At 36.8% G+C, this 24,524-nt stretch overlaps 1 protein-coding gene across 1 annotated transcript; it reads left to right on the top strand.

The window, feature by feature from the left end:
• The first annotated feature begins 1,468 nt into the window (after window positions 1–1,468).
• On the top strand, window positions 1,469–24,459 carry PI4K2B (phosphatidylinositol 4-kinase type 2 beta). The gene is made up of 10 exons (XM_054203997.1): window positions 1,469–1,863; window positions 6,171–6,328; window positions 11,642–11,842; window positions 12,360–12,491; window positions 13,868–14,021; window positions 15,620–15,687; window positions 16,144–16,243; window positions 18,851–18,984; window positions 20,079–20,138; window positions 22,734–24,459. Exons 1-10 carry the CDS (start codon window positions 1,587–1,589, stop codon window positions 22,905–22,907), a joined length of 1,458 nt encoding a protein of 485 aa, XP_054059972.1. The 5' UTR covers window positions 1,469–1,586; the 3' UTR covers window positions 22,908–24,459.
• The last annotated feature ends 65 nt before the right edge of the window (window positions 24,460–24,524 follow it).

The raw sequence follows: 24,524 nt of genomic DNA, 5'->3' as shown, positions 1-24,524 counted from the left end.
TAATTGTTAGTAATTTTAATCCAAGTGGGTAATTGAGGGTATTAGCTACTCAGAATTAAAATTAATAGTTTGTTAATAACTATGATGGTGATATGTATTTTGCTTAATTATGAGCTGTCATCGTGCTTGAACTCTGCACTACTGAAGATTGAAGCAATGTAAAGGCTTCGTTAGATCAAGACGTGTGAGCAAGTTACCGAATTCTCTCTTTGCAGTAGAAGATAAAAACTAAGTTAACTGCATTTAGACATACACTAGCATGTGTAGATGAATCCCTAAATCAGAAGAAATAACTAATGAGTTATTTCTTGTTTAGTTTATTCAAAAGAAAGAACTTACAAACTTTTTAGAAACACATGGATGAACTGTTTGACAGAACATTATTGAAACAGCCACAACGCACTCATAACTAATGCAGCTAAGGGGAGATGCAGTCTTCCTTAATGGTCTGCTGGGCAAAATTTAGATTTAAAACCTCCCATTTTGGTCTGATCTTTCTGTCTGCTTCACACAGGAATTAACATTTTGTATAATTTTCCATACAGAAAATTACATCCAGTTGCTGTAGCCTTCATATACTTGTTTACTAGGCATAAAATGGCTATTCATCTGGAATCACAGCTGACTGAATATGTTCACTTTTAATAGAAAAGAACGGAAACAGAAATGCAAGTGTGAACGGATTTTATCGAATGTTACAGACATTAATAGTTACATAAGTAAATGACACTCAGCTTAGTTCCAAAGTCCAGTGGCTGGTGAGTAACCTGAGACAAAACAAACACAAGTCAAGCATTTCGGTAAGGTTTGCTTTTGTCGGTAACCAAGCACGGTAATTTTCTTTCTATGATCCAGGTAAAGTACAGAATTAATCCATTTTATCATGAATAATTATGAGAATAATGAATAATAAATATGTGCAATTGCTGTTTTAGCTGAGAATTGATTTGCTCCCAGTATGACGCAGAATCCCAGTTCCATACAAGTACTCCATGCGTGTATTTTTCTCCTGTATTTCACCAAAATCTTTGAGTACCTGTACCCCTATTTCACCAAAAACCTTTGAGTTTCCTGAGAAGAGGAAAACCCCTCTTCTCTGGGGAGGCATGGGAGAAGGCATCCAGGCCAAAGTCTGAGCAGCTGTGGGGGTTACATCTGTGTTCCCTGTCTTCCAGTCGATAACGCCAGGATGGGCGGGGGAATAATGGGAATATATTCATGTTGGGTTTCAGCTTCCTTTTGGAAATTACCGTGATAGTGCCTTTTAAAGTATGGGGAGGGAGAGCAGCTGGCTAGCGGAAACTGGTGGCCCGGAGAAGGCCCTGGAGCCCCGCACTCAAGCCCGACCTCGATCGCTGTTGGGATGTCCCCTCGGTGCCGGGACACCGAGGCGGTGCCGCTTGGGGCCGCGGCCCCTTTAAGGCAGGTGGCGGGGGCGGGGTGCCGGCGCCACGCGCGTGCGCAGGGCCGTGCCGGGAGCCGGGGCTGCCGAGCTGGAGCTGGCGGCCGAGCTCGCCATGGGCTGCGGCGGAGGGGCCTGAGCCCGCCCGGCGGCGCCTCCTCCCACCGCGCTCGGTCCCCCGCCCATGGCGGAGACGGGTGCTGAGGGGCCCGATGAGCGGCTGTTGCTCCTGTCGGAGCCGGCGCCTCAGGGAGGGCCGCCCTGGCGGGGCCCGCCAGGGGCGAAAGCCGCCCCCGGTGGGGCTGTGAGGCTGTGTGGGGAGCTGGGGCTCCAGGAGGAGGACTCGGGTGAGGAGGACTCGGGGCCCGAGGGGGATGGAGAGGACGAGCCTCTCCTGCGGGCGTCCGGCCGCGGCCGCCGAGCGGGCGCCTCCTGGGAGAAGGAGCCCCGCGCCGCCGCAGGTACGGCCCGGGGCCGCCGCCTTCCCGCTGGGCGCGCGGGGGAGCCGGCGGCAGGGGGGGCTTGCGCGGGTGTCTTTGCGAAGAGGGGTGTCCGCTGCCCTGCCCTGCCAGCGGGGCTGGAAAAGCCCCTGTGGGGCCTGAAGTGCGGCTGATATGCTGTGGCTGAGGTGGCGGGGACTCCCCGAGGTATCCCCCTCTCATGGGGATCTTGTTATGAGTTTTCATCGGAAGGCATAGTGTCGGCGGGGGGCAGAGGTGCGTTGCCCATGCTGGGCTTGTGGGCTCGCTGACTAGTAGCCTTTGAAGGGAAAGTGTTGTGAATGGCTTGAAGTTCAAATGCTTTGTCTCTGTGTGCAGGGCTGCACGAACTCATTTGCATCTTCATGAGTGTCTCCACTGTTACTTCTCCTTGTTCTCAGTCTTATGTTTTGTTGTGCTTTGCTCTGTTTCTTTCTGCCGTTTTTTTTGAAACTTATGACTTTGCAAGTTTTACAGACTGTTCTGTGGTGGGGCCGGCTGCTGCTTCCTGAACACTTGGCAAACTCTGTAAAGTTTTCTATTTTTCTGGCCTATTCCAGCAATCACTTGCTTGCGACCCCCATCTTTTCATCCTGTAAAAAATTTTTTGCTCTGTTTCTGTTCTTTGCTCCAATCATGCGTTCGCTTCTTTGTGCCATCACATGTATGAAGAGCTTTAGGTGCGTACTCTTCTGTCATATTTTTCATTTTCATAAAAATGTATCTGCTTTCCATGTTTGGAAATCCAGTCTTGAAGAGAGAAAGAAACGTGATGTGAAAATTCAGAAATGCAAGAACTTAGATATGAGCTTGAAAAGAAGCATAAGCCATTATCTAATTCTAAATATGGGTAATATGATAAACTACATAATATTTATTGCTTACTGTTTTTTTCTTTAGACTTTCAAGCTTTCTGATTCTGTGCAACTTTGTAAGTAGGTGTACATCTAGGAAAGGTTTGCTGATGGAAATCTGTAGACTTCCATAACTTAATAGTGTTTGCTCTTGCAATTGTACCACAGGAGTTCTTGCCAGAGACTGGTAAAAATTATTCCTTTTGCAACAATAGCATATTAAAAAATCCAAACAAAACCCCCATCAATTTGAGCAAAATAAGTTATGCTAATAAATTTTTTAGTATCCATAGGGAGCTTTTGCTAGTGTACTGTTTAATCATAAGAAAAAAAACTTAATCTTTTAACCAATGGTCCCAAGAGTAGACCAGACCTGTAATGTGAACATGGTGTTAAAATGTTCTCCTGTTGAGACAGTTCTCCTGTCTCATTCCCACATGTGTTACTGAGACTACATTCTAGCAAAACGTAGTAGTTAATGCTTCAGAGTGGAGACTAGAGCCGTGGGTCTTGCACTACTGCGGCAATTAAAATGGTGAATGCAGAGTACCTGGGATCTGCCTCAAGAATATGAAAGAAAATCTCAGAACTGTGATTGATTGCAGCATCTCATCTCTTGCTCTTGTTTCCTTGTCCTTACCTTTTCTGTATGTCTAACACTTGAAGGTACAGGATTGTTTCATCTGTCAGGTGGAACAGATATGCAACACATGTTATTCATACATGTTATTGCAACATGGAGAGTGTTTTCATAATGGAATTATGGTCACAATGTGAAACTTCACAGAGGAAGATGAAATTGGTTGAAGGGACTACCTTTAATTATGTTAATGTTAAAATGTATAACGTATAAAGCTAGTTTAGTATTGAAAGGGTTCACACATGTTACTCTTGCAAAGTGTATTTGTTTAGCTTATGTCATGTTAACTTGATGGAAGAACAGATTGAGGTGTCTACATGCATTTGTATCATCTTTGGCTCGTCCTCATTCAAGTATAGCAGCTTCACAGCCTTAGGCCTTGTCCACATTATTTTGAAAAAAATCTATTAAGCTTTGTAGTTAGACTATATTTGCGAGCCCTGATCTCCTGAGTGGGAGTTTAATGAGAATAGTTTTCAGGAGTGGTTGCAAGAAAAAAACCTTGATAAATCATACTTGTCAGTTTAGAGACTGGATTAAGACTAGAATTAAGTTGTGACTGTAACATATTTTCACAGTGGAAAACTTGATTAAAATAACTTTTGAAGAAGAAACCAACTTGGAAGACCCTGCCGCGTTCTGCAAATGTTAGCTTCAATTAAAATGGCTTATTTCATATGGAGAGTGTAGATAAACAGAAAGGAAATTTCTTAAAGCTGCCTGTTTCCTTGTTTTCAGCCTATATGTTTTTGTACAGCCACATCGCTTTGGTAACAGAAGACTTTCTAGTAGCACAGCAGCAATAATGAATAAATCATAAGTTTCAGAATTTTTTTTCTCTTCTCTTCTTCCTTGAGCATATGGCATAATGTGGTTTGTTTGTTTGTTTTTAACTAGATTTTTGATCAGATATATTTTTCCTGCAGTTATCTTTTGTGTTAGAAAGTACCTGGTTGAAGAATTTCCTCAAGACAGACTTCTTATGGTTTTAGATTCTGGAATGAATGCACAGAAATGAAAAACTGACCTCTTGGAAAGTTGTCTTCTGCATAGACAACGTCAGTCCCTGTGATAGAAACTTAATCTGGAGGTCTTCCTCTGGAAGACTAATGTACAGAGAGCAGCTTCATATGGATGTTGCATTTCGTTTGGTAACAGTATAGTGCACAACCCTAATTTTACTTCCACTGACAAAAATATGTAGTAGTCGCAGCTCAGCTGTATGATGTGATGTTTCTTGTGTAGAGATAGTCGAGGCTTGTATATGGAGTAAGATCCACTGATTCAAAGTGATTTTTTGTCCATAAAAATAAGTGTATTGTAGGTTTTGGTGTTTATTTCCCTAGCTCACTTAAGTACTTTGACAGGGAAATCTTAGACCTCTTTCCCTTTCTCTTGGTGGCTGGCTCCGTGAAATGCAATTCATTGATTATATCTGACAGTCCCAATAATAGTCTTAAAATTAAACTGTAGTTTAGCGCAGAAGTATTGGCCAAGTTTTCTTAACAGGTTCTGATCCAATGGGTTGTAGTTGTTGATCCTTAAGAATGAACTGTTACTAGTTCTAAGGTTTTTCTTCCCGTTGCCAACTTAAACTAAGGTTTTCCTACGTTTTATGCTTTTTAGTTGTTTTTGTTTGGAATCCATGTTATTATTTGTGAGTGGTTCATGCAAGCAAGTGGTAACGTTCTAGAAAACTTCAAAGAATGTACTGTGCTACGAAAAGGTGTCCCAAAACACCAAGAGTATTTTTTTTTTTTTTTATTTGGCTATCCATAAACTATTTAGGAGTATCTTTTCTGAATGGATTCTGTGTCAGTTGTCATTCCAGAAGAATGTGTGTGTTTTATTTTATCTTATGTTTCTTCAAGTGCTGAAATGGGAAGTAGGCAACTTTATCTGTAAACGTTTTATTTAGAATAATGTAGCTGTTTCTTAATGCAGAAATGAGCCCTAATGCACAGGCTCATTAAAATACACTCAGTAAGAATGTGGAATAATTCTAGCCTTAAAAGTAAGGTACAAAAATCTACAGTTTCAGGACTTGCAAAGGAATAGTTTGAAAAAGTTTAAAGAGCAGTAAAGTATTAAATCCTGGCAACTTCTCTTCTAGTTATCTTTCTAAATAGAGTCATAGAGTTTGCATGAATGCCTGCATAGAGATGATCTTTTGGTCGGTACGTCAAGAAATTCTGTAAGTAGGTGATAGTGTTTCAATGTTGGAATGGTGATGGCATGCAGTGCTTCACTGGGATATTGGTGCCACTTCTCAGTGCTGCATGGAACGGACTGTTCTGTGAATAGCATTGCTGTGTCTTAGCAGATAATGAACATGTTAGCCAAGCTGTTAAATGAATGGTATGATACCATTCCAATAGTTAGTGGGTCACGGACAGTTTACTTTTAGGTGGCTTTTTCTACAAAAGGACACAAAAATCCTAATAAAAATGGTATGTAATATCTTTAGCACCACTTCTACAGTTCTGATTTTGAAGGTATTTTTTTTCTTATAGGCTTCCTTATGTAAATGAAAAATATCCTTGAAAAGTATAAACGCTTTGCGATGGTAGTCTCAAATTAGTTGTTGCAGATTCGGCTGATTTACTTTAAACAAAAGGTTGATTAGACATGGGTAAATCAGTGGGAAAACTTGTACTGATTTAATGGGCTGTATCTTTCAGCCTGCTATTGAATGGCCATTAGTAAAGAAGGCTGTTAGCTTTTCAATGTGTTTATGTTGTTATTAATTCCTAATACAAATTACACTTATAATTGCTTGTTTTCTTATTTTTCAGGGCATACAGGACATACTGCTGATATGAATATATTTTTAGATGATCCAGAATTTGCAGAAATTATTCTGAGAGCAGAACAAGCTATAGATTGTGGAGTTTTTCCAGAAAGAATCTCTCAAGGATCCAGTGGGAGTTACTTTGCCAAGGATCCAAAAGGGGTGAGCACTTAACTGCAAAGTCAGAGATGCTATCAGCAGCGAGTTTAAAATGGAAATTTTAAACTTATATTTAAATGGAAACTCATTTAAATAAGTTGTTTAATAATTTATGGTATGCCAAAATCTATGTTGGAAAAATCAATGCAAGTAATATTTAGATTTCTAATTATGTTTTGCAGCATAAGCTAAGCCAAAATAACTATTATTTCTCTGTTGCAGTTTTACCATGTTTTCAGTGATCTACACCAAAGAAATAAATATAAAATAAAAGACCCTCTTTAACATCTGAAAACAATTCAGGGATTCCTTTGTGCAGAACCTAACATTTTGTTCTTTGTACGTTTTAATTGATTTTTGACACAACTGAGCTTCTGATTTGTGCACTGTTTGTCTTTCTGTAGCCAAGCCCCCTGTATTTTTATCTCTTCTTTTGAGATAGCCTTATATTTAGGTCATGTCTCCTTCCTCTTGTACAATTGGTAGATGGGCAAGAAGAGTGATGTGAACACATCTACCTTTTAACTTGTACTTGGCTGCTGAATCTTAGAAGATTTGGTTTCCCCTCCCTTAGTGGTAAATGGTACCTTCAATAGTGATCATCGAAGAGATGTCCTGAGGTTACTTTGAGACAGAGAACTAACAGTTACCTGAAAATCTTGCTTGAAAAGTAACATTTGGTTAGCATTATTAAGAGAAAGTGACGCTTCAGACATACTTTCACATTGTTTTCTTTAAATCAGAAATACTTTTTCTGCCTCCCAACCTGTTCCAAAAAAGAAGGTTCCTGACCCCCACACCTTTGTTAACCTGTCATATCTGGTTTTATTTTAAGCTCAATGAACAGTCTTCTGGTCTTAGGCAGATGTAGGTGTTCATTAATCCTGAGGATCCCAGTTGTGTTAGACATGGAAGTTGTAACATTTTAAGTGCCTAGGTTTCAGACCATATTCAAGATTGTTGTTCTTCCTTGCATCCCCAAAATGGTAACTTCCCATTCATTTAGGAAGGTGGTTTGATTTTTTTTTTCATTTTTGTTTAGCTTTTATTCATAATATTGGTCATTACAGAATATATTCCTGTTTTGCCACTTAATTTTCATAGGTGTTTGGTTCAATGCCACTTTTCTGGTGATAGTTTTACACTTTTATTGGTGTGTGATTTTTTTAGAATAGTTACCTGATTTAATACAAATAAATATATGAATTTATTTCTAAGATGGAAAGTGGCAGAAATACCCATTCAAAATCTTTTAAGAACTACACATTGCAGTTTATATTCCTGTATTCCAGGAACACTTGTTAGTAATGACCCCTTCATTCTGGTGGTAGAGAGCCAAAGTAGGTTGGGAAGGAATGTCTCTCACTCTTTGAAACTGGAAGGAAAAAAAAAAAAACTTCTTTCCTCTAACCACTTTGTGGGATTCTTGCTGTTGTGTACAATGCTTTTTATGTGAAAATCTGTTCAAAGTTTCAGCAAGCTTTTTAAACTTCAGGTCACTTCCCTGCTTCAGTAGTTTGGTCCTTTATAGGTTTTCAGGTTGTATGCTTATATATACATATTCAAACTTTATACTGTTTTAAAAAAGGTATTTTAAATTATGATTACATCTTCTTTAATATGGAATAGGAAAAAGTCTGAGTAAGTAACTGAATACTGGTTTAAATCAATGCTTTTTCAAAAAGTCAATGCATGACGTGTCTAAAGAGTATTCTACACTGTTATGCTAAAAATGCTTTAAAACTGGTTGTGTTTTGTTGGTTTTTTTTTGAGTATTTCTTAGTGCTGTGCAATTGAGATCTTTTATTCTTAAAAAGCTAATTAGTAGAGAAATTACTATGAAAAAAAATCATACTTGTTCTGGATTGCCATATGTTCAAATCTGTTTTGTTTGAAGCCTCTCCAGACTGATTTTGCATTTTTTTGGTGACTGGCAAATGCCTGAGAGACTCACTGTGCCCTAGGGCTAATGAGAGAGTACTTACACGTCATTTTTATAACCGTAGTGTTTTGGATGGAACACCTTATTTCCTGGTTTCTTATGTGGTGATTTTTCTTGTTGGTTTTACTTTTGTTTTGCAGTGAAGTGTTGTTTTTGTTCCTAGTTAAGTTTCTAGTAGTGATTTGCCCTCGCCCTTCATGCAGGTCATTGATTTGAATAAGCATTTAGGAGAAATGAAGCCTAAACAACACCCGATTTTTTTTTTCTTTTTTTTTTTTTACGTGGGCCAGAAAAATCTTATTGCAAAATATGAAACTATTTGCCAACATGGGACTGTGAGAAGAATGATACCGAGTTCCTAGCCGACCTTCAATTTTGCTTTTATTCTTTGCACTAAATTTAGACCTTATCGAAATTTGTTATCCATATTAAAGGTCTGATAAACTTTCATTTTGTCAATAGTGCAACTCCCATTTGTGGAATAGATTTCATATCTTGTTTGACAGAGTATTGCATCATTCGGCCTCAGACCAGTTTTGTGACTTGCTTTCTCCTATTCTTCTTGAGTAATCTCTTCTTCCTTACGCTGGGAAAGAGCTTATTAAAGACACGCTAAGCCTTCTTACTTGTCCGCTTCTGAAGTGTTTACCCACACTAATACCAAGTTACAGGTAAAATAACCTGTTTCCATTAGGTCATCTTACTTGCTGATTTGGCTCTATCAGAAAGATAAAACTCAAATTGCCGAATCAAAATTATTAACTTTTTACATTTATTGGCATAGTTCTATACTGGTATGAAGTAGTTCAGTACTTAAGCAGCACTATTGCTGAAGTGTTGAATGTTTCTGCATTTGTTGTTCGTTGTGTAACCAACAAAGTAAAAGACCTTGTGTGTGTTACAAACTATTCTGCAACATGTTTTTGACAGTTTAGCTATTGGCTATTTGGTAAAGCCAATGGAGTCAGTCTAGAAATTAATTTTGACTTGGAAAATTAAGACTGGCCTTGGTAGGTTGTTTACATATTTAGCTTTCTGTTTCTACGCTCGTCCTCAACAGAAGTGGCTCTGCAAAATTTAGCAAGGTTCTGACTCAGTGAAACGTTGAAAGCCACATCTAGATTTGATAGCATAGCGCAGTATAGTCTGGGCAAGGAATGGGATAAGCTAAGCCCCTTTTTAAAATGGGCAGTTTGTGGGAAGTCTTACCCAAAGAGTGATTCAGAAAAGAGATAATTAATGACTTGGCATATACTGCCAAATATGCCACTACGTTTCTGGGAAATGAAAAGCTGCTAGTTTTGTTTTGAGCAGGTAGATACCCGTGATTCAATAGAAAAAAAATTAAAGAACTTTTAAACAATTATAAACCTAACATTAGAAAATTGACTAAACTCATATACCAAGTAAATTCATTTTCCAAAGTGTTGTGATTTAAAAAATAAAAAAATAGTAAACTGTTCAGAGAACATCCCAGCCTTTCAAGTTGCATAGAATATTTATTGTAAGTGTAACCTTTTATGTAAGTCTAAATTGAATTGTGCCTGTGCAGTTGCATAGAATTTGTTCATGATTTTAAATGTAACCTTACAATCACAGGTAACAGCATATTGAAAACAAGAGAATTTTTGTCAATTTGTTTCCTGCCCCCCTTGACAGGAAACTTATAGGATGAATGCAAATAGTGATATTTCGTAACTTATTTCTCCTGGTAGTTGATGGGAATGTATCAAAATAAATGGACAGTACAGGTGATGCCACTAATGCCTGGTGTCTTGCATAATCTGTTTACAAACTGAATGAAACAAGTTCTCTGTAGTTAGTTTGTCTTGGACAAAGCATGATTGTCTTGGGCAATCTTTGGACTAGTTAGATTGTCTTGGACAAAGTGAAAATTCTCTAGAAGCTAGAACAACTAGCCAGGTCCTCTTTCTAGTCTAGTTGAATCAGCAGTTACTGAAGCAAAATGCTGGTTTCTGACTGCCAGCAAATTTGTTCATGACATAATAGTGTAAATCAGCTATGAGTGTTGGTGCAACAACAGGCAGTGTTTAGCTTATTGAAACACTTTTTTTGATAAGGGTTCGGCAAAGTACTAATATGTGAAAATGCTTCTTAAACAGTTGTTCTTAAGTATGGTCCTGTGAGAAGGAATGAAGATAGGGCGTTTCTACAGCATTTCTCTTGAGCTGCAGAAGTCTCATTACATGAATGTTATGCACTAGGCTAAAGTTTATCACAGACAATTGGAAGGTTATATATTTTTAGTGTGGTAATAATCTTGTGGTTTGAGGTTAACGAATGTAGAATCACGTGTAGGAGGCGCCTTGGGAAATCATGTATTTAATGCCTGTGTTGTGGAGCAGGATCATCTTAAAGTGATTCCTGATGAATGTCTAACCTAACCTGTTGTTAGTGACATCCTGTTTTGCAGACTCCACAACGTGGCAGTCTGTTCCAGTCTTGAGACACTCTTAAGGTTCAAAAGGGTTTTTTCTTTGCAACTTATCCGCTGGGATTTAAGCCTATCATTTCTTGGCTTGTTAACAGTAGATGTGTTGTTGCTTTTTTCTCTATAGCAACCTATTACACAGTTCATTGTGCCCCATTTTCTCTTAGGCTAAACAATCCCTGTTTGTACAGTCTTTCACATTTTTTATGCTTAATCTCATTGGTTTTTCAACTTTCTTGAGTTTGTTAACAGATTCCTTCAAGCATAGTGTCCAAAATTGGATAGAGTACTCTGAGTAATTTTAAGCTTTACTACATGTCTCCAATGTAAGTGGTGGCTGATAGTGTGAACTGTCAGCTTTGAGTCGAGGAATCTACAGCGTGGTAAACACCACCACTCTTTGGAATTGCGAAGTGCAGCACGTTTTGATCCATTCTAACCTAATGCAATAAATAAAATAGATATAAAAGAGAAATGGTAACATTTGATTATTAGCATTCTGTATGTTTGTCGCTTTTCCTGGAAACATTATGTCTCTATGTGAATCATCTCGTCAATGAGTAATTGGTGGTCTGAAAATTATTTTTAAAACTATTTTTAAAACCTCCTTTTTTAAAACCTCAGAATATAAAAACGTAGTATATTCTAAAATGCAGTCCTAGTTTTGAAAAACTAGTGAATGTTAGCTGGTTTTGACTCTGTTATAAAGAGCTTATTTTGAATTTGTACTACTTCTAGACAAGCATTTGATGATAAATTTATTTGGAATACTATTTTGATAGTTTTATTACTTTATGATCTAAAAGGAGGAACTGTAAAATGCAATTTATTAAATTATTTTGAAAATTAGTTATTTGAAAGTATTGGTTAATCTTTTGCAATTTAAAGCATTCATACTTTGATTTTATATTATTTATCCTAGAAAATTATTGGAGTGTTCAAACCAAAATCTGAAGAGCCTTATGGACATCTAAATCCAAAATGGACCAAATATTTTCACAAAGTTTGTTGTCCTTGCTGCTTTGGCAGAGGCTGCCTCGTTCCAAATCAGGGATACCTCTCTGAAGCTGGTGCCTATCTTGTGGATGACAAGCTGGGGCTGGGAGTTGTACCTAAAACCAAGGTAAAAGTTAAAATACATAAACTATTGAATGCAAAAAAATATATAGTGACAGATTTATCAGTCTTTAGACTGTAGTTGTGGAGACGTGCTTGCATATCGTGCATTATCCCCAAGTCATTTATAAACTATTGCAAGGCCAAAGGTGCAGGGGTTTGATGTAGAAATAGTGACTGTGATTTTTGTTTTAAAGGATAAGTTTGCGATCTGAATTGAATCTCTCTTTTTTGGAACCACTTCTGTTTCTAGCATTTTCTGACTTTTTCTGTCTCATGTTTTGGTGAGATGCATCGGAAATGCAAAAAGCAGCATATAAAGATTCTCACTTAAGTCTTTTACCACGTTTTTGTTTGAGATATGAAGAATAGTAAATATTCAACTTTTCACATAAAATTTGTCTGTTGGAAATGCCTGATGCTTCCTTTTTCCTTTTTTGACAACCAAGCATAAAACTTACTGTAAATTTATAATTGAAATAATAAGAAATTCTGAGTTGTGTTTTTAACTTTCATATTTTAAGGTTGTCTGGCTTGTCAGTGAGACCTTTAATTACAGTGCAATAGATCGTGCAAAGTCAAGAGGAAAAAAATATGCTTTAGAGAAAGTGCCAAAAGTTGCTAAAAAATTTAATCGAATTGGACTACCTCCTAAGGTAAGATGGAAAATTAAGTTATTTGTACATTTCCTGATTCTTATACAAAATTTTGAATTTAAAAAAAAAAAGAAAAGAATATTTGTTGGTAACTTCAACAGTAGAAGTTGCTTGTTGAAAACTGTCTCTGAATGACAGGTTTGATAACTATGACTCTTTCTATGCAAAAATCTATCCACTCTTACATCATTCCTTCATTTGAACTACTTTAATAATCTTGCCACTCCTTGTATCAGTCTGCAGTCTTGCTTTCTGCTGGAGGAGTAACACATTAAAATGTTGTACGTCTCTCACTGTTTTTTCTTTTTCTTGACTGTTTAGTACGCTTCATTTCAGTATCGTGTTTTTATATTGTCTAATTTTTTTCTCCCCTGAAATTTATCTAGTTATTTAATTTTTCCTAAATCTTTTTTTTTCTTCTTTTGTTTGTTTTATTCTTTTAGGTATCCTATTGTTTTCGTCCTACCTTCCTTTCATCTTGTGTGCAGTATTCCACTGACTAAAACCTTACATCTTTCTTGCCTAATGAGCCTTATTGTATCCCCAAAATATCACCACAGTGTTCTACTCCTAAACTTTTAAAATACAGGTTATGTACAGCTTGGGTAATCCACTTGTGTCAGTTCCCATCAATTTTGATCCATGTGACATATGTTATGCAAGCTTGTATCAGCATGGTTATTCCACATGCTGTCTGTTTATCCGTGTCTCTGCACATGTGCATCTATTTGCGTTTTACTTCTCGACTATAAGTTCTCTCTTCAATTTTAATCTTGAGCACCTTTCTGGTTGCCCACACACATGAAGCCTATGCCATCTGTAGTATTCTTCCTTGGACTTTTTTGGGAAATGTATTTCAGCCATTTTCATGCAAAAATTGTCAGTCTTGAAAAAATGGTTAATGCTGCAGTTCTCATCAATGAAACTTAGAAGCTTTTCAGAGAGGAAGATTTTTCTCCTGTAGTTTTTGGTGAGTTTCCTATGAACTATTGAACCAAGTGTTTTCAAGGAAAAAAGACAATAGATACCACTTCTTCCTCTTTGTTTCAAATATTGTTTGTAATACTGAATGTTCATTTTATGTTGAGCTGTCTGGCTACATGTTATTCCTGGTAAGCTCAGTCGGTGCTTATGCAAATGTTTTTTTTTAAAAAAAAAAAAGCCACCAAAAACCTCAGGAAAAAACCCTCATGATTTGAGTCTTACTTTTTTTTTTTTTAAGAATTTAGGGATGAAAGAGAAACTACTTTTTTGTAATGTCATACTTCCGGTGTTCTGAACTTTGAAAGTGTATAATCAGTTTTTCTGTTAATATCAAGATTAGTTGTGTGGCCTACCCGAGTGCATTTTCCAAATGCAGTTTCTTAATGTTACAGGTTGGCTCCTTCCAGCTGTTTGTTGAAGGTTATAAGGAAGCTGACTACTGGCTCAGGAAGTTTGAAACTGATCCTTTACCTGAGAACACAAGGAAAGAATTTCAGTCACAGTTTGAAAAATTGGTTATCTTGGATTATGTCATCAGAAATACAGGTATTTGTTAGTGTCTCAGTATCTGTCTGATTTTGTGAAGCAGAAGTGGTAAGCAGTGCTGGCTGAAAGCTGTTGAGGAATGCTTTTAATATGTTTCAGACGCTCTTCTCACAATTGAAGGCCAGAACGTTGCATTTTACACTTTAAAAGAAAATTACTTTGTATTCAAACATTAAATGTTGCAATATGACAAAATCCAAACAGACCTTTTTGGCTGTTACGGGATATTTTTAAGCAATGTAAGAATTCAAGAACAAATACTTTCATTATGTTTTAATTCTGTTAGTAGGCTATTAACTGTCTGTTTCCCCTGATTAGGATGAGGGATGGTGGGGTTTCAGGACCTATAAGAGTAAGCCATGGCTATCGTTCCTTTTATGCTAAGCTGGAGCCGGTAACAGCACAGTTTCGCGTCAGTGCGAAATAGTTCATATTCATTGTGACTAGGCACTGAAGTACAACTGTGATGTTTATCTCTGTTCTCCTGCATTCTTATTGCTTTCACTGAGAAGCTGGGATTCTTCTGTTGACTATGTAGGTGATTTATTTCCTCAAGAATTCAAAGGCAGTTTTATATTTGAAATACTTTCTTTGCTGCTTTGTCAGAGGTGGGCACCTTTACTCTTCAGATATACCAGCTCTAGTTCATTTTCCTTTTCTTAAATTCACTTATTAGAAAGGAATCCATTTGAAAATGAGTCACTCTAACATGTGACTTTTTATAAGTAAACTAAAAGAAGAAAATTTCATAAGAAAGTAATACTTTCTAGATGCTGCTATGGTCTGTCAGCTTTACCAGATAGATTCCCGTGTTTCCAGACAATTACTGTGCCTGTGACTTTCTTGAAATTGTAAGGAAAATACTCAAAATGCAAAACTTCATTATGTGGATGATTTTACCTTCATCTAGTATATGTAATCATGATAGAACATGAAAATCTTCTGATGGATGTTTAACTAAACTTAAGGCAGCAGCCTAAGATGACAGAAGGACCTACAAATCCATGCCGTCATCCCTATCAAAGACCTTGTCAGAGCCTTCAATGTCTCAATTTTGTCTGAACAGTGCAGACATTTTTAGCTTCTGAAAGGCTCTTCAGCTGCCCCCGCCCCTCATCTTTGAACAGTATGTTCTCTCCATGTAATCAAACATCAAACTATCTATAATTTTTGAGGACCTCTCCCTTTTCCTGTCAGCATTAAAACAAGCTTAAAAATTAAGTCATTGTTGCAGCTGCTGCTAACAGTCTTTTCCCCAGGAAATACACAATACAGCCAATCTTTCTGTATGAAATGGACGAAAATAGTTTCTCTTAGTTTTCTTTATATTTTGCTGTATGTTCAGCCAGTTGGGGAAACTAAAGCTGTAATACATACCAAAGAATACTTGGTAAATTTTTGTTCTTTCCAGTAAATCAGTTGTCTCAAACATTTCAGTAAAGCTAAAACCCAGGTATTGTGAAAGAAGAAACTTTTTGAACGGTTTTGCCTGACTACTTTGGTAAATTCTCAATTTACGATATCAGTCATTGTATATCACTCTAGATGATGATTTCTTTATAAATGACATGTCGTGACATGCATTTTCCTGTTTAAAGACAGAGGTAACGATAACTGGTTAGTCAGGTACGAAAAACAAGATGATGGACTTGATCTGTCAGATAAGGTAAGAAAACTGTACTGTGAAACTTATGTTCTTTAAATTGTTTAGTTTTATAACTTGGTCTTGCAGGGGATTAAATGTGTGGCTTTAATCCTGGTGCATGGTCTCAAGAAATGTGATAACTGCAAATTATTCTAGGTGAAAAGATTGAAAAGATATTTGGATTAGACTAGTCTGGATAGAACAGTGCTAGAAGCTGTTTTTTTCTTTACTAGCTTGGGCTATAATAAAACAGCAGAGCACATGAGTAGCTGATCTTGTATTTGCGGGAAGAGCTCCTTCTTAATGGTGGTAGAGTCAGAATTATACGTGCTGGAGTTTATTTGGATACTCCTTTATATTGTTGAAGTTGACTTTAAGCAGTGAAGCTAAAAAGTATATTATTTAGTATTTTTAATGTTTTTCACAATTTTTGTAAGCACTTAGGTATCGCTTATTTTTGAAATATTCCTTCCATAGGATAGCCAATGGACTGTAACTAAAGAATCTACTATTAAAATTGCTGCAATTGACAATGGTTTAGCATTTCCTTTTAAGCATCCTGATGAGTGGAGGGCATGTAAGTATTGCATTCTTCAATCATCTTCCTTTTGGGAGAGTAACTTCCAAATTAGTATTTTATTTTTTTTTTTATTTGGGTCGTTGTAGTAAGAAACTAAGAAGTCATCGCTGTAGTTATATATTGAATTTTTAAATAACATGCTCATCTTCATGAAGTTAGCAACAAATGCCATTTTTGCAATGGCATACATGATTTTAGTCCTTGTTCATAGTTTTTTCCTTATACTGTTAAACAATATTAATACATGAAAATTCATAAACGTACTACTGTATGTAAGCTGACTGATGGTGGGACTGGTAGAAAATTATTTGAGTGCAAGGATATGCAAGTTGTCTCTCTGATGGCCAAATTCCTATTTCAATACAAAGTGTAATGTTTTAGGTGAACAAGGAGTCATGTTACATGTTATTTTTATTTGTTCTTAGCTTTAGCTTATTTTGTAGAAGTTAATTTTTGAGCAGACTGAAAATTGATATTACTGTTAAAGCTAGATTGCTTCTGACCATGTTTCTTACCACTTATAGTTTAGCGGGAAGTGCCCAATAGGGTTTACAATTATCTCTGTTGCCTATTAACCAATCGGGTAATTATGGCAGCTAAGTGTGGGCTAGTTTTGCTGTCAAAAGGCTAGTTAATTACCGCACCCAGAGCTCTGTATTGTCTCTGTATATCTTGATACTCAATAGTTACTGTCCTACATATCTCTTTGCTACAGTCACTTCTGCAGCTATTCTAGAGACATGGCAATTATTGCTTATTTTATACCATCTTTTACTTCAGCATCAAAAGTAATAATCTTAGGTGGTCCTTTAGAGTTCTTTTGCAGTTGGACAAGCCTGTGACAATTCTGCAAAGGTAAACTTGTAGCATAATGTTGTTTAAAATCACAGGCTCTTGAGGGGTAGAGCATATTTTCTTGGTGATCAGAGCTGGTTGGTTGTCAAGGATAACCTCCTCAAAGCCAGAGAACAGCCTATCCAAAAGGCAGGAAGTTGGTCCAGCATAGATGAACAGGGAACTCCTGACTGAACTGGGATACAAAAACTAAGGACCTTTAAAAAAAAATAAAAAAAACATCTAGAGACTCCACTGGAAAAACAGGGACTTTGTCCAAAAGTGCAAGAATGGAGTCTGGAGAGTCAAAGCTCAGCTGGAGTAAAGCTAGCAGAGGACACGAAGGGCAACAAGAAAGGCTTAAGTAAATCAGAAGTGAGAGTGAAACTGAAGAAAAGTGCAGCAAGGACCTAAAGACAAAAGTCATGAGAAAGAGCAAGTTACTCAATGCTGACTTTGCCTCAGTTTTCACTTGTAAGATTTGCTCTTAGGTCTCGGAGTTCATAAGCAGAGCTTCTGTGAATGAGTCATTGCCCAAAGCAGAAGAAAGGGAGCACTTAAGCAAAATGGACATACAGAAGTTCAGAGTAGGGTTAGGTTCATATTTTGGAGTAGATGGGATGCATTGGAAACACAGTGGGAACTGGCTGATGTTGTGAGGCTCTTTTCTCATTATTGAAAGACTGTAGTGATGTGGGAGGTTGTTGATGACTGGAAAAAGTTGAGTATCACATCCATCTTTAAGAAGGGCAAGATGCAGGCTACAGAGAATGACAGGGTAGCCAGCCTAACCTCAGTCTTCATGAAGGCTGTGGAATGAATCCTCTTGGAAGCCATGTTCAAGCATGTGAAGAGCAAGAAGGTGATGGGGAAGCCAGCATGGATTTACTAAGGACAAACTGTGCTTGACTGACTAGACAGCTTTTAACAATAAGATGACTGGTTCAGTGGATGAGGGGGGAGCAGTGAATGTGATATAATTTTTTTCCTCCTTGACTTTTGCGAGGTCTTCTGCGTGGTGTCTCGTAGTATTTTTGTAGTCAAGTGTGAGATACGAACAGGACAAACAGACTGTGAGGTGGGTGGATGGAAAACTGGCTGGACTGTCAGACTCAAAGGACTGTGAGCAGCGTTAGAAAGTTCAGTGGGTGGCCTGCTGCTAGTGATGTTCCTCAGTTCCAGCAACTGATACCGTTTGGTGTCATGTTTAACATCTGGTAATATTAATTACTCTTAAAATATCTCCTGAAAAAGCTATTTAATAGTGATTATGTGAAAAGTTAAGAATGTCTTTTGCAGCATGCTTAGAAGAAGGCATTTTAATAAACTAAACATTTTATTAAAAAATAGCAGCTACTTTTTTGTTAATTCTTCAGTATGAGTAAAAAATCTTTCTGATGTCTGATTGCAGCCATTATTTTACTCCAAAGGAAACTGCATTACTAAACTAGGAGAAAGCCTTTACTGTTGCTTACAGTATTGAATTTATATATTTCAATTATTTATATTTTAATTTACCTTTTTTACATATTTCTTCAACTAAATATTTATTACTTAAAATATATTTTTGTTCTTTGGGAAAAAGGCTCCGTAGCTGTAATACTGCTTCTGTTACTGTAGCCAAAGAGGTATATGGGGTAACAACATTGTGAAAAACGGTGTGTTACTGAGACTTCCAGTAGGCAGCAGAGTACTGTGTCAGTAGTAAGCACTTGAGTATTTCATTTTTGCTTGTTGTTAATCAGTAAATGTACTGTTTTTCTGCATTAGATCCCTTTCACTGGGCTTGGCTGTCTCAAGCAAAAGTCCCTTTCTCTCAGGAGACCAGAGACTTAGTTCTTCCTCGCATTTCTGATATGAACTTCGTACAGGATCTTTGTGAAGATCTTTATGAACTATTTAAGGTGAATCGAGTGCCGCTTTGAATAGAGCGTTACTGAAATAGCTAATACCTCAAATAGAACAATTAGATGGTTTTTCTGTTTATGAATTTAACTTCTGTATGTCATGATACTGTACTATTTTAGCTTTAACACTGGTGTGGTAGAAATGGTTTATATAATTAAAAGGAAACTGTGTCATTAATGTGGCTAACTGATAATAATCAGATCATCTGAAAACATAATTACCTTCTCTATATCTGCTTCACATAATCAATTAAAGCTAGTTAACTTTTATAGCACAGATCTGTGTAGAAACTCCATTTAACATACCTGTGTGGTGTGTATACATTTAAGATAAACTGTATCAACCTGAAGAAATCACATATTTAATGTAACTTAAAGTAACTGCACACCTTTCACATACTTAATTTTAAATACGTATATTGTGTGAAGCTGATGCTGGAATCTTGATCAGGTAAGTCTAAACTTATTTTAAAGATACCATAACTGTGCTACAATATTGACATGTGAAGGAGTGTCTTTCTCTGAAACACTCCATGAACAATTGTGTCAGCTGTTCGAGTGAAATAACCCAAATGATCAGGATGGAAAAAAAAAAATGGAAATTTTAAACTTTCAGTGAAAATGCAGCTGTGATGTCAAAACTAGATCCTGAAACACATTTGTAATATTTGCGTCTTTGACTCAGTTGTATTCAGAGTGACTTTGGGTTGTCTCTTGAACCCAGTGGAAGTGGAAGTATTTAATAAATCTGAAGGAAGAGGTATTCTTTTGTGAGAGTCAAGGTGAGAGACAGAGTGGTGTAACATTATTTGATGGTATTAAGATTACCTACCAATGCCCTAAAGTGGTATCCACTGATGTATTTTACTTTTATGATGTGGAATGTCCTTCATTTTCACATATGTAAACTTGCTGCAAAAAATAGACCTTTTTGTAGGTCATACTATGACTATTTGAAGCTTCCAAAAATTATTATAATGTTGGTAAATATGACTATGCATATTATGAAATTGACGAATTTGTGTGCTAAATACACGGCTAAAAAGAAATGTGTCATTTCCTATAACAACTGTTTGTTTTCCTTATTAAAGACCGACAAAGGATTCGACAAGGCTACTTTTGAAAACCAGATGTCTGTTATGAGGGGGCAGGTAAGACCACTTCTTTATGGTTTTTTTATGTATTTTTAGAGTTATGTAAAGTGACTCCTATTGAACTGAAAGACACTTGAAGGTATTTTCATCTGAGAAGACTAAATTTGTTTCTAGAGTTTGTTCTTATTTGCATATAGATGAGACAGCAGAAGCTGTGTACTGATTATTATTTTTTATTTTTATAGAAGACTTTCTTAAATAATGTAATTGTGTTTTATTGCTTTTGTGGGGGATAAGGGAGGACTTAATACCTGTATATTCTTAGAGGGTATTTTAAAAATGAAACACTGGAGAAGAGCCGTAAACTTGGATGGAAAATTTGGTGGGTAATTTTGTTATGTTATTAAAATAAATGTGACTTTATTTTGGAGTGTTAACTTGATAATTGAAATACCTCTCACAAGAAAGCAATATTAGGTAATAAAATTTCTTAGTCCTAGCAAATGTCAGAACCATACTTGGAACCAATCCAGTCATTTTTAGATTAGAAATTTGATGATAATTAATTGTTGGGTGGTTTTGGTTTTTTTTTTTTAATACTGAAAGAAGAGAGGAGAAGGGTTTCTCCATCTTCCTGTTTTAAAATTTAAGACTGGTGTGACATACTGGAAAACAAGCTTTAGATAAGAACAAATTATTTATTTCTTTGTAGGCATAAAACAGTGATTTGTGAAAACATAAGGGAATTGGACTAGAAAAATTAATAGTCCCATTTGCTCTGAATTTATTGAAACTGACTTCTGCATCCATAAATTCAGCATGGATAGTTTAAAGCCAGACACTCACAGTTCCTAGAGTGGCTTAATCTGACCTTTCTCTGTAGAGTTTCCCATATCAAGAAGTACCTTGCACAAGACTGCAGCTCTGCTTAGTCAAACATAATCCCAGGTAACATTACTTATGTGTGGTGACTACAAGTGAGCAAACCTTACTTATTTCAGAAATAACTCCTCTAATTCAATTTAATAACTTTTATGAGAAGTTTGTGCAGTCACTGGAAGGTCACTTCTGAAGTATTCATCCATTTTGAACTGTGCGAAGTAGCTTTTTTGTGATGAGACAATTGGCTACCGGGCATCTGTTCCTTAACAAAAAGATTAAGGAAAAAAACTTGATCTATATAATGGAGTGAAAGAGAGAGATCTAGCTAAGATTGTCTAAATTAATTTCCCACCATAAAGGCTAAATCTGGACCCTTTCTTTGTACCCTTTCCCTGAGGCGGATTTCAGCAGAGATTTGGGGTTTTTGTTGTGAGTTTTGTTTTGTTTATTTTTGTTGTTACTTCTTTTTAGATCTCTCTAGCTAGATAAGAATGTGTTTCACTGTGGGAGATGCCTGAAAACCTGACATAGATTTAGTGAAGCAATGCAGATAATGAGTTATTCTTGGTTGTGATTAGAAATACATCAGCAAATGATGCCTCTTAGCACTGATTTTAGACTTGCTTTTGGTGTAAAACCAAAGTATGTTACAAGGGCATTATAGAAGAGTTGGGTATCTAGATCACGTGATAACGGATTCCTTCACTTAAGATGAATTTGCAGGATAGACAAAACATCTGTAAATATATCCTTAAAAATGAAAACTTTAATCATTGTAAAATGAAGAATCTAGTTGATAAAGATAAGGAGGCTGAAAAGAAATATATCTTGCATGTAAGGGACGAGATCTTTAAGGTACCAAAAGTAGAAGCATATTGTTGTGAAGCAGGGCGGGGGGGAAGTTGGAATGTTTGAACCCAAGATAAGCAGTTTTCTCAAGAATATAGAGACTAAGCAACCAGGTAAGGCAGGTGTACAAAGGATTGCCTTAGAAAGTATAAATGCCAGGTAGATTGGCTGGAAGAGACAAATTTTAATAAACCATGCAAATGACTTTATCTGTCAGGGTTCTTCAGCCATGAAAGTGCAGAATGAGCAAAGGATGACTAAGTTGCACAAGGAAGAAAAGGGTGTTGTGGAAGGCAAAAAAAAAAAAAGGATTGTTATTCAGGATAATGCAAATTTGTCACCAGAACTAAATTGAATACTTGCCCCAGTTCTCAGCAGGATAACCTTGAACATGGAGTAGACTATCAGGGCAGTTCATGAGCACTGAAGTTTTGGAAGGAAGGTAACAGAGTCCTAGGAGCCGAGGTCTGAATTTGGATCTTAGCACTGGGTTTGGTGTGGGTTAATAATATGACTTCATGTCTTCTGCTGTGAAAATAACTTGTAGCTGAACTCCTGGTAGATCCAATGTTAAATATATGTTGATTACTTTCTTGTAGGTTTTTTGTTATTAAAGGTGCAATGCTCTTAAGAGATGTGCTAAACTTAAAATGCTCTTAAATTTTTGTCTCTAACATTTTCCAAAAATTCCAAGAGGATTACGTGAACTGTTCAAGAAAAGAATAGATAGTCAGATAGCAGTAAGATGTCATAATGTTACCACATAAATAAATATTTCTACTTGAATAGAGTAATCAATTAAAAACAATTGGACGGCTCAGTCCTCTACAGAATTGATTTAAGAGTGGCATCTAAATTTATAAGCCTGTTAGCTACAGTTTTATTTGTGTGCCTTCACCTTACCTGCTTTTACTCTTTCAGATACTAAACCTTACTCAGGCATTAAAGGATGAAAAAAGTCCCATTCAGCTTGTTCAGATGCCACGCGTGATTGTGGAGCGAAGCAGCACTGGAAGTCAGGGCCGGATTGTTCACCTGAGTAATGCGTTCACACAGACCTTTCATAGCAGGAAGCCTTTCTTTTCCTCCTGGTAGCAACAAAAAAATGCGTTGGAAGAGTAAGTTTGTCTTAACTTTAGAAAGCTACTTCTGTGTAAAGGTTCTGCAATAACGTACTTCTGCTGTATACCAAGAGCTCTGACTGCTGACACCTCAGAACTTAAATTCTAAAGACTTAGGAAATGTATTTTGAATGTAATAAGTTTACAATTTTTGTCTCAAAATTGTGAATTCTTATGTCAGGGAGTGAGAAGAACTTGTCCATATTGTATTTTTATAGGCTAAATTAATGTATTCTGAATAAAGGGAGATACACAGTTTGCATATGCTGAGAAACTACTTTTGAATACAACAGGATTTTTTTTGTTTAGTATGAATGTGAGAACCTATACACTATCAGTTTCTTTTTATATGGACTTAAAAAAAAGCGTAGAATGTTATCTTTGATTATGAAAATGCTTTTCCTTGGAATTTCTTCCTGATATTTTAAGCTGTTTGTAGATTTTCATAGGCTACTTGAAAAGTCATGCACTAAAAAAAAACAAATAAATAATAAAAAAAATCAATCTGTCCTTGACAGACAAGTGAAAGAAAGGGAGAAGGGGGGAAAAAAAAAATGCTCCAAGTTGGTTTTTTGCACATGGGGACCAAAAATAGTTAAATAGTTGAATTACAGCAAAATTCAACCCGAGTAAGTACACACAGTTCCTACTGTGACAAAATCAACTGAGTGTATGTTCCAGGGGTTGAAATTTCACTTGTAGCTTTTAGAACTTGTGTCTTTGAGCACATGTGTGGGGAGTTGTGATATTTCTTGTATGGAGCCATCACAAGGAAGGAGTTGCACTGTGTTGTTACCGGCTTGTTTTGCCATACGTGTGTAAATGTGTCCATCGGTTGTCACCAGGGTGGTTCTGCACGATTAGCGACAGAAGCACTGACGTGTTCATCACAAAGCCGGTCTGCCTTCTGAATTTCTGTCTAAACACACTGTTATTTTTTGACTGGAGGAAAAAAAAAAAACCAACTGTAATACATAGAGCACAGAGACTTCATATTGTGCCCTCAGCTGGTTGCCATTTGCGTTTGTGTTTAAGTTTCGTGGTTTAAGACCTGCTGGTCATGTTTCTAGATCTGTGGCTTATGTAACATGGTAAATATTTTTTTATTTCAGTAATTTTCTGGACAGTTAAGACTGGGAATGGGAGAAAAATTGCTGCTTTTATGAAACTTTCAGTATTTCAGATGTTGCTGTATTTTGTAATTCTAAGCAATACTGTTGAACTAAAAAAAAAAATAAAATGCTTGTATTTTATATAATTTTGAGTGGATGTAAACATTAATGTAGCATGTTGGCAATTCACATGATTAACTGAAACATTTAAGCCTTAAGTGTAAAATTCACTGTACAGTGGAGTTCAAAGTAAATTTGAAGTGACCACTTTGATAAACTTCCCGTGACTGTTTTTATCTGAACAGTTTATTAAGAAACCGAAGATGGTGTTTATGTACCAGACGTGCCTACCGAAGGAAATAAACGTCCTAGTCTAAACCGCACGGGTTCGGAGCTCAGATGTCTTGTTTGCTCTGCGATAACCAGACCCCAATTTGGGTTTGTTCCGGCCCCCGCCCAGTCCCTCACGCTCCCTCTTC

This window comes from Rissa tridactyla, chromosome 5, assembly GCF_028500815.1.
Source record: "Rissa tridactyla isolate bRisTri1 chromosome 5, bRisTri1.patW.cur.20221130, whole genome shotgun sequence".
Taxonomy (NCBI): domain Eukaryota; kingdom Metazoa; phylum Chordata; class Aves; order Charadriiformes; family Laridae; genus Rissa; species Rissa tridactyla.
The sequence above is the reverse complement of the archived record's forward strand: the minus strand, read 5'-3'. Positions and strand labels throughout refer to the sequence as shown.

What these genes read in the sequence shown, in the direction of transcription:
- PI4K2B (XM_054203997.1), top strand. Translation starts at nt 1,587, where the DNA reads ATGGCGGAGACGGGTGCTGAGGGGCCCGATGAGCGGCTGTTGCTCCTG. An exon ending in GAATTGGACTACCTCCTAAG is followed by an intron (nt 12,492 to 13,867) that starts GTAAGATGGAAA and finishes TTAATGTTACAG; the next exon opens with GTTGGCTCCTTCCAGCTGTT. An exon ending in GACTTGATCTGTCAGATAAG is followed by an intron (nt 15,688 to 16,143) that starts GTAAGAAAACTG and finishes TTCCTTCCATAG; the next exon opens with GATAGCCAATGGACTGTAAC.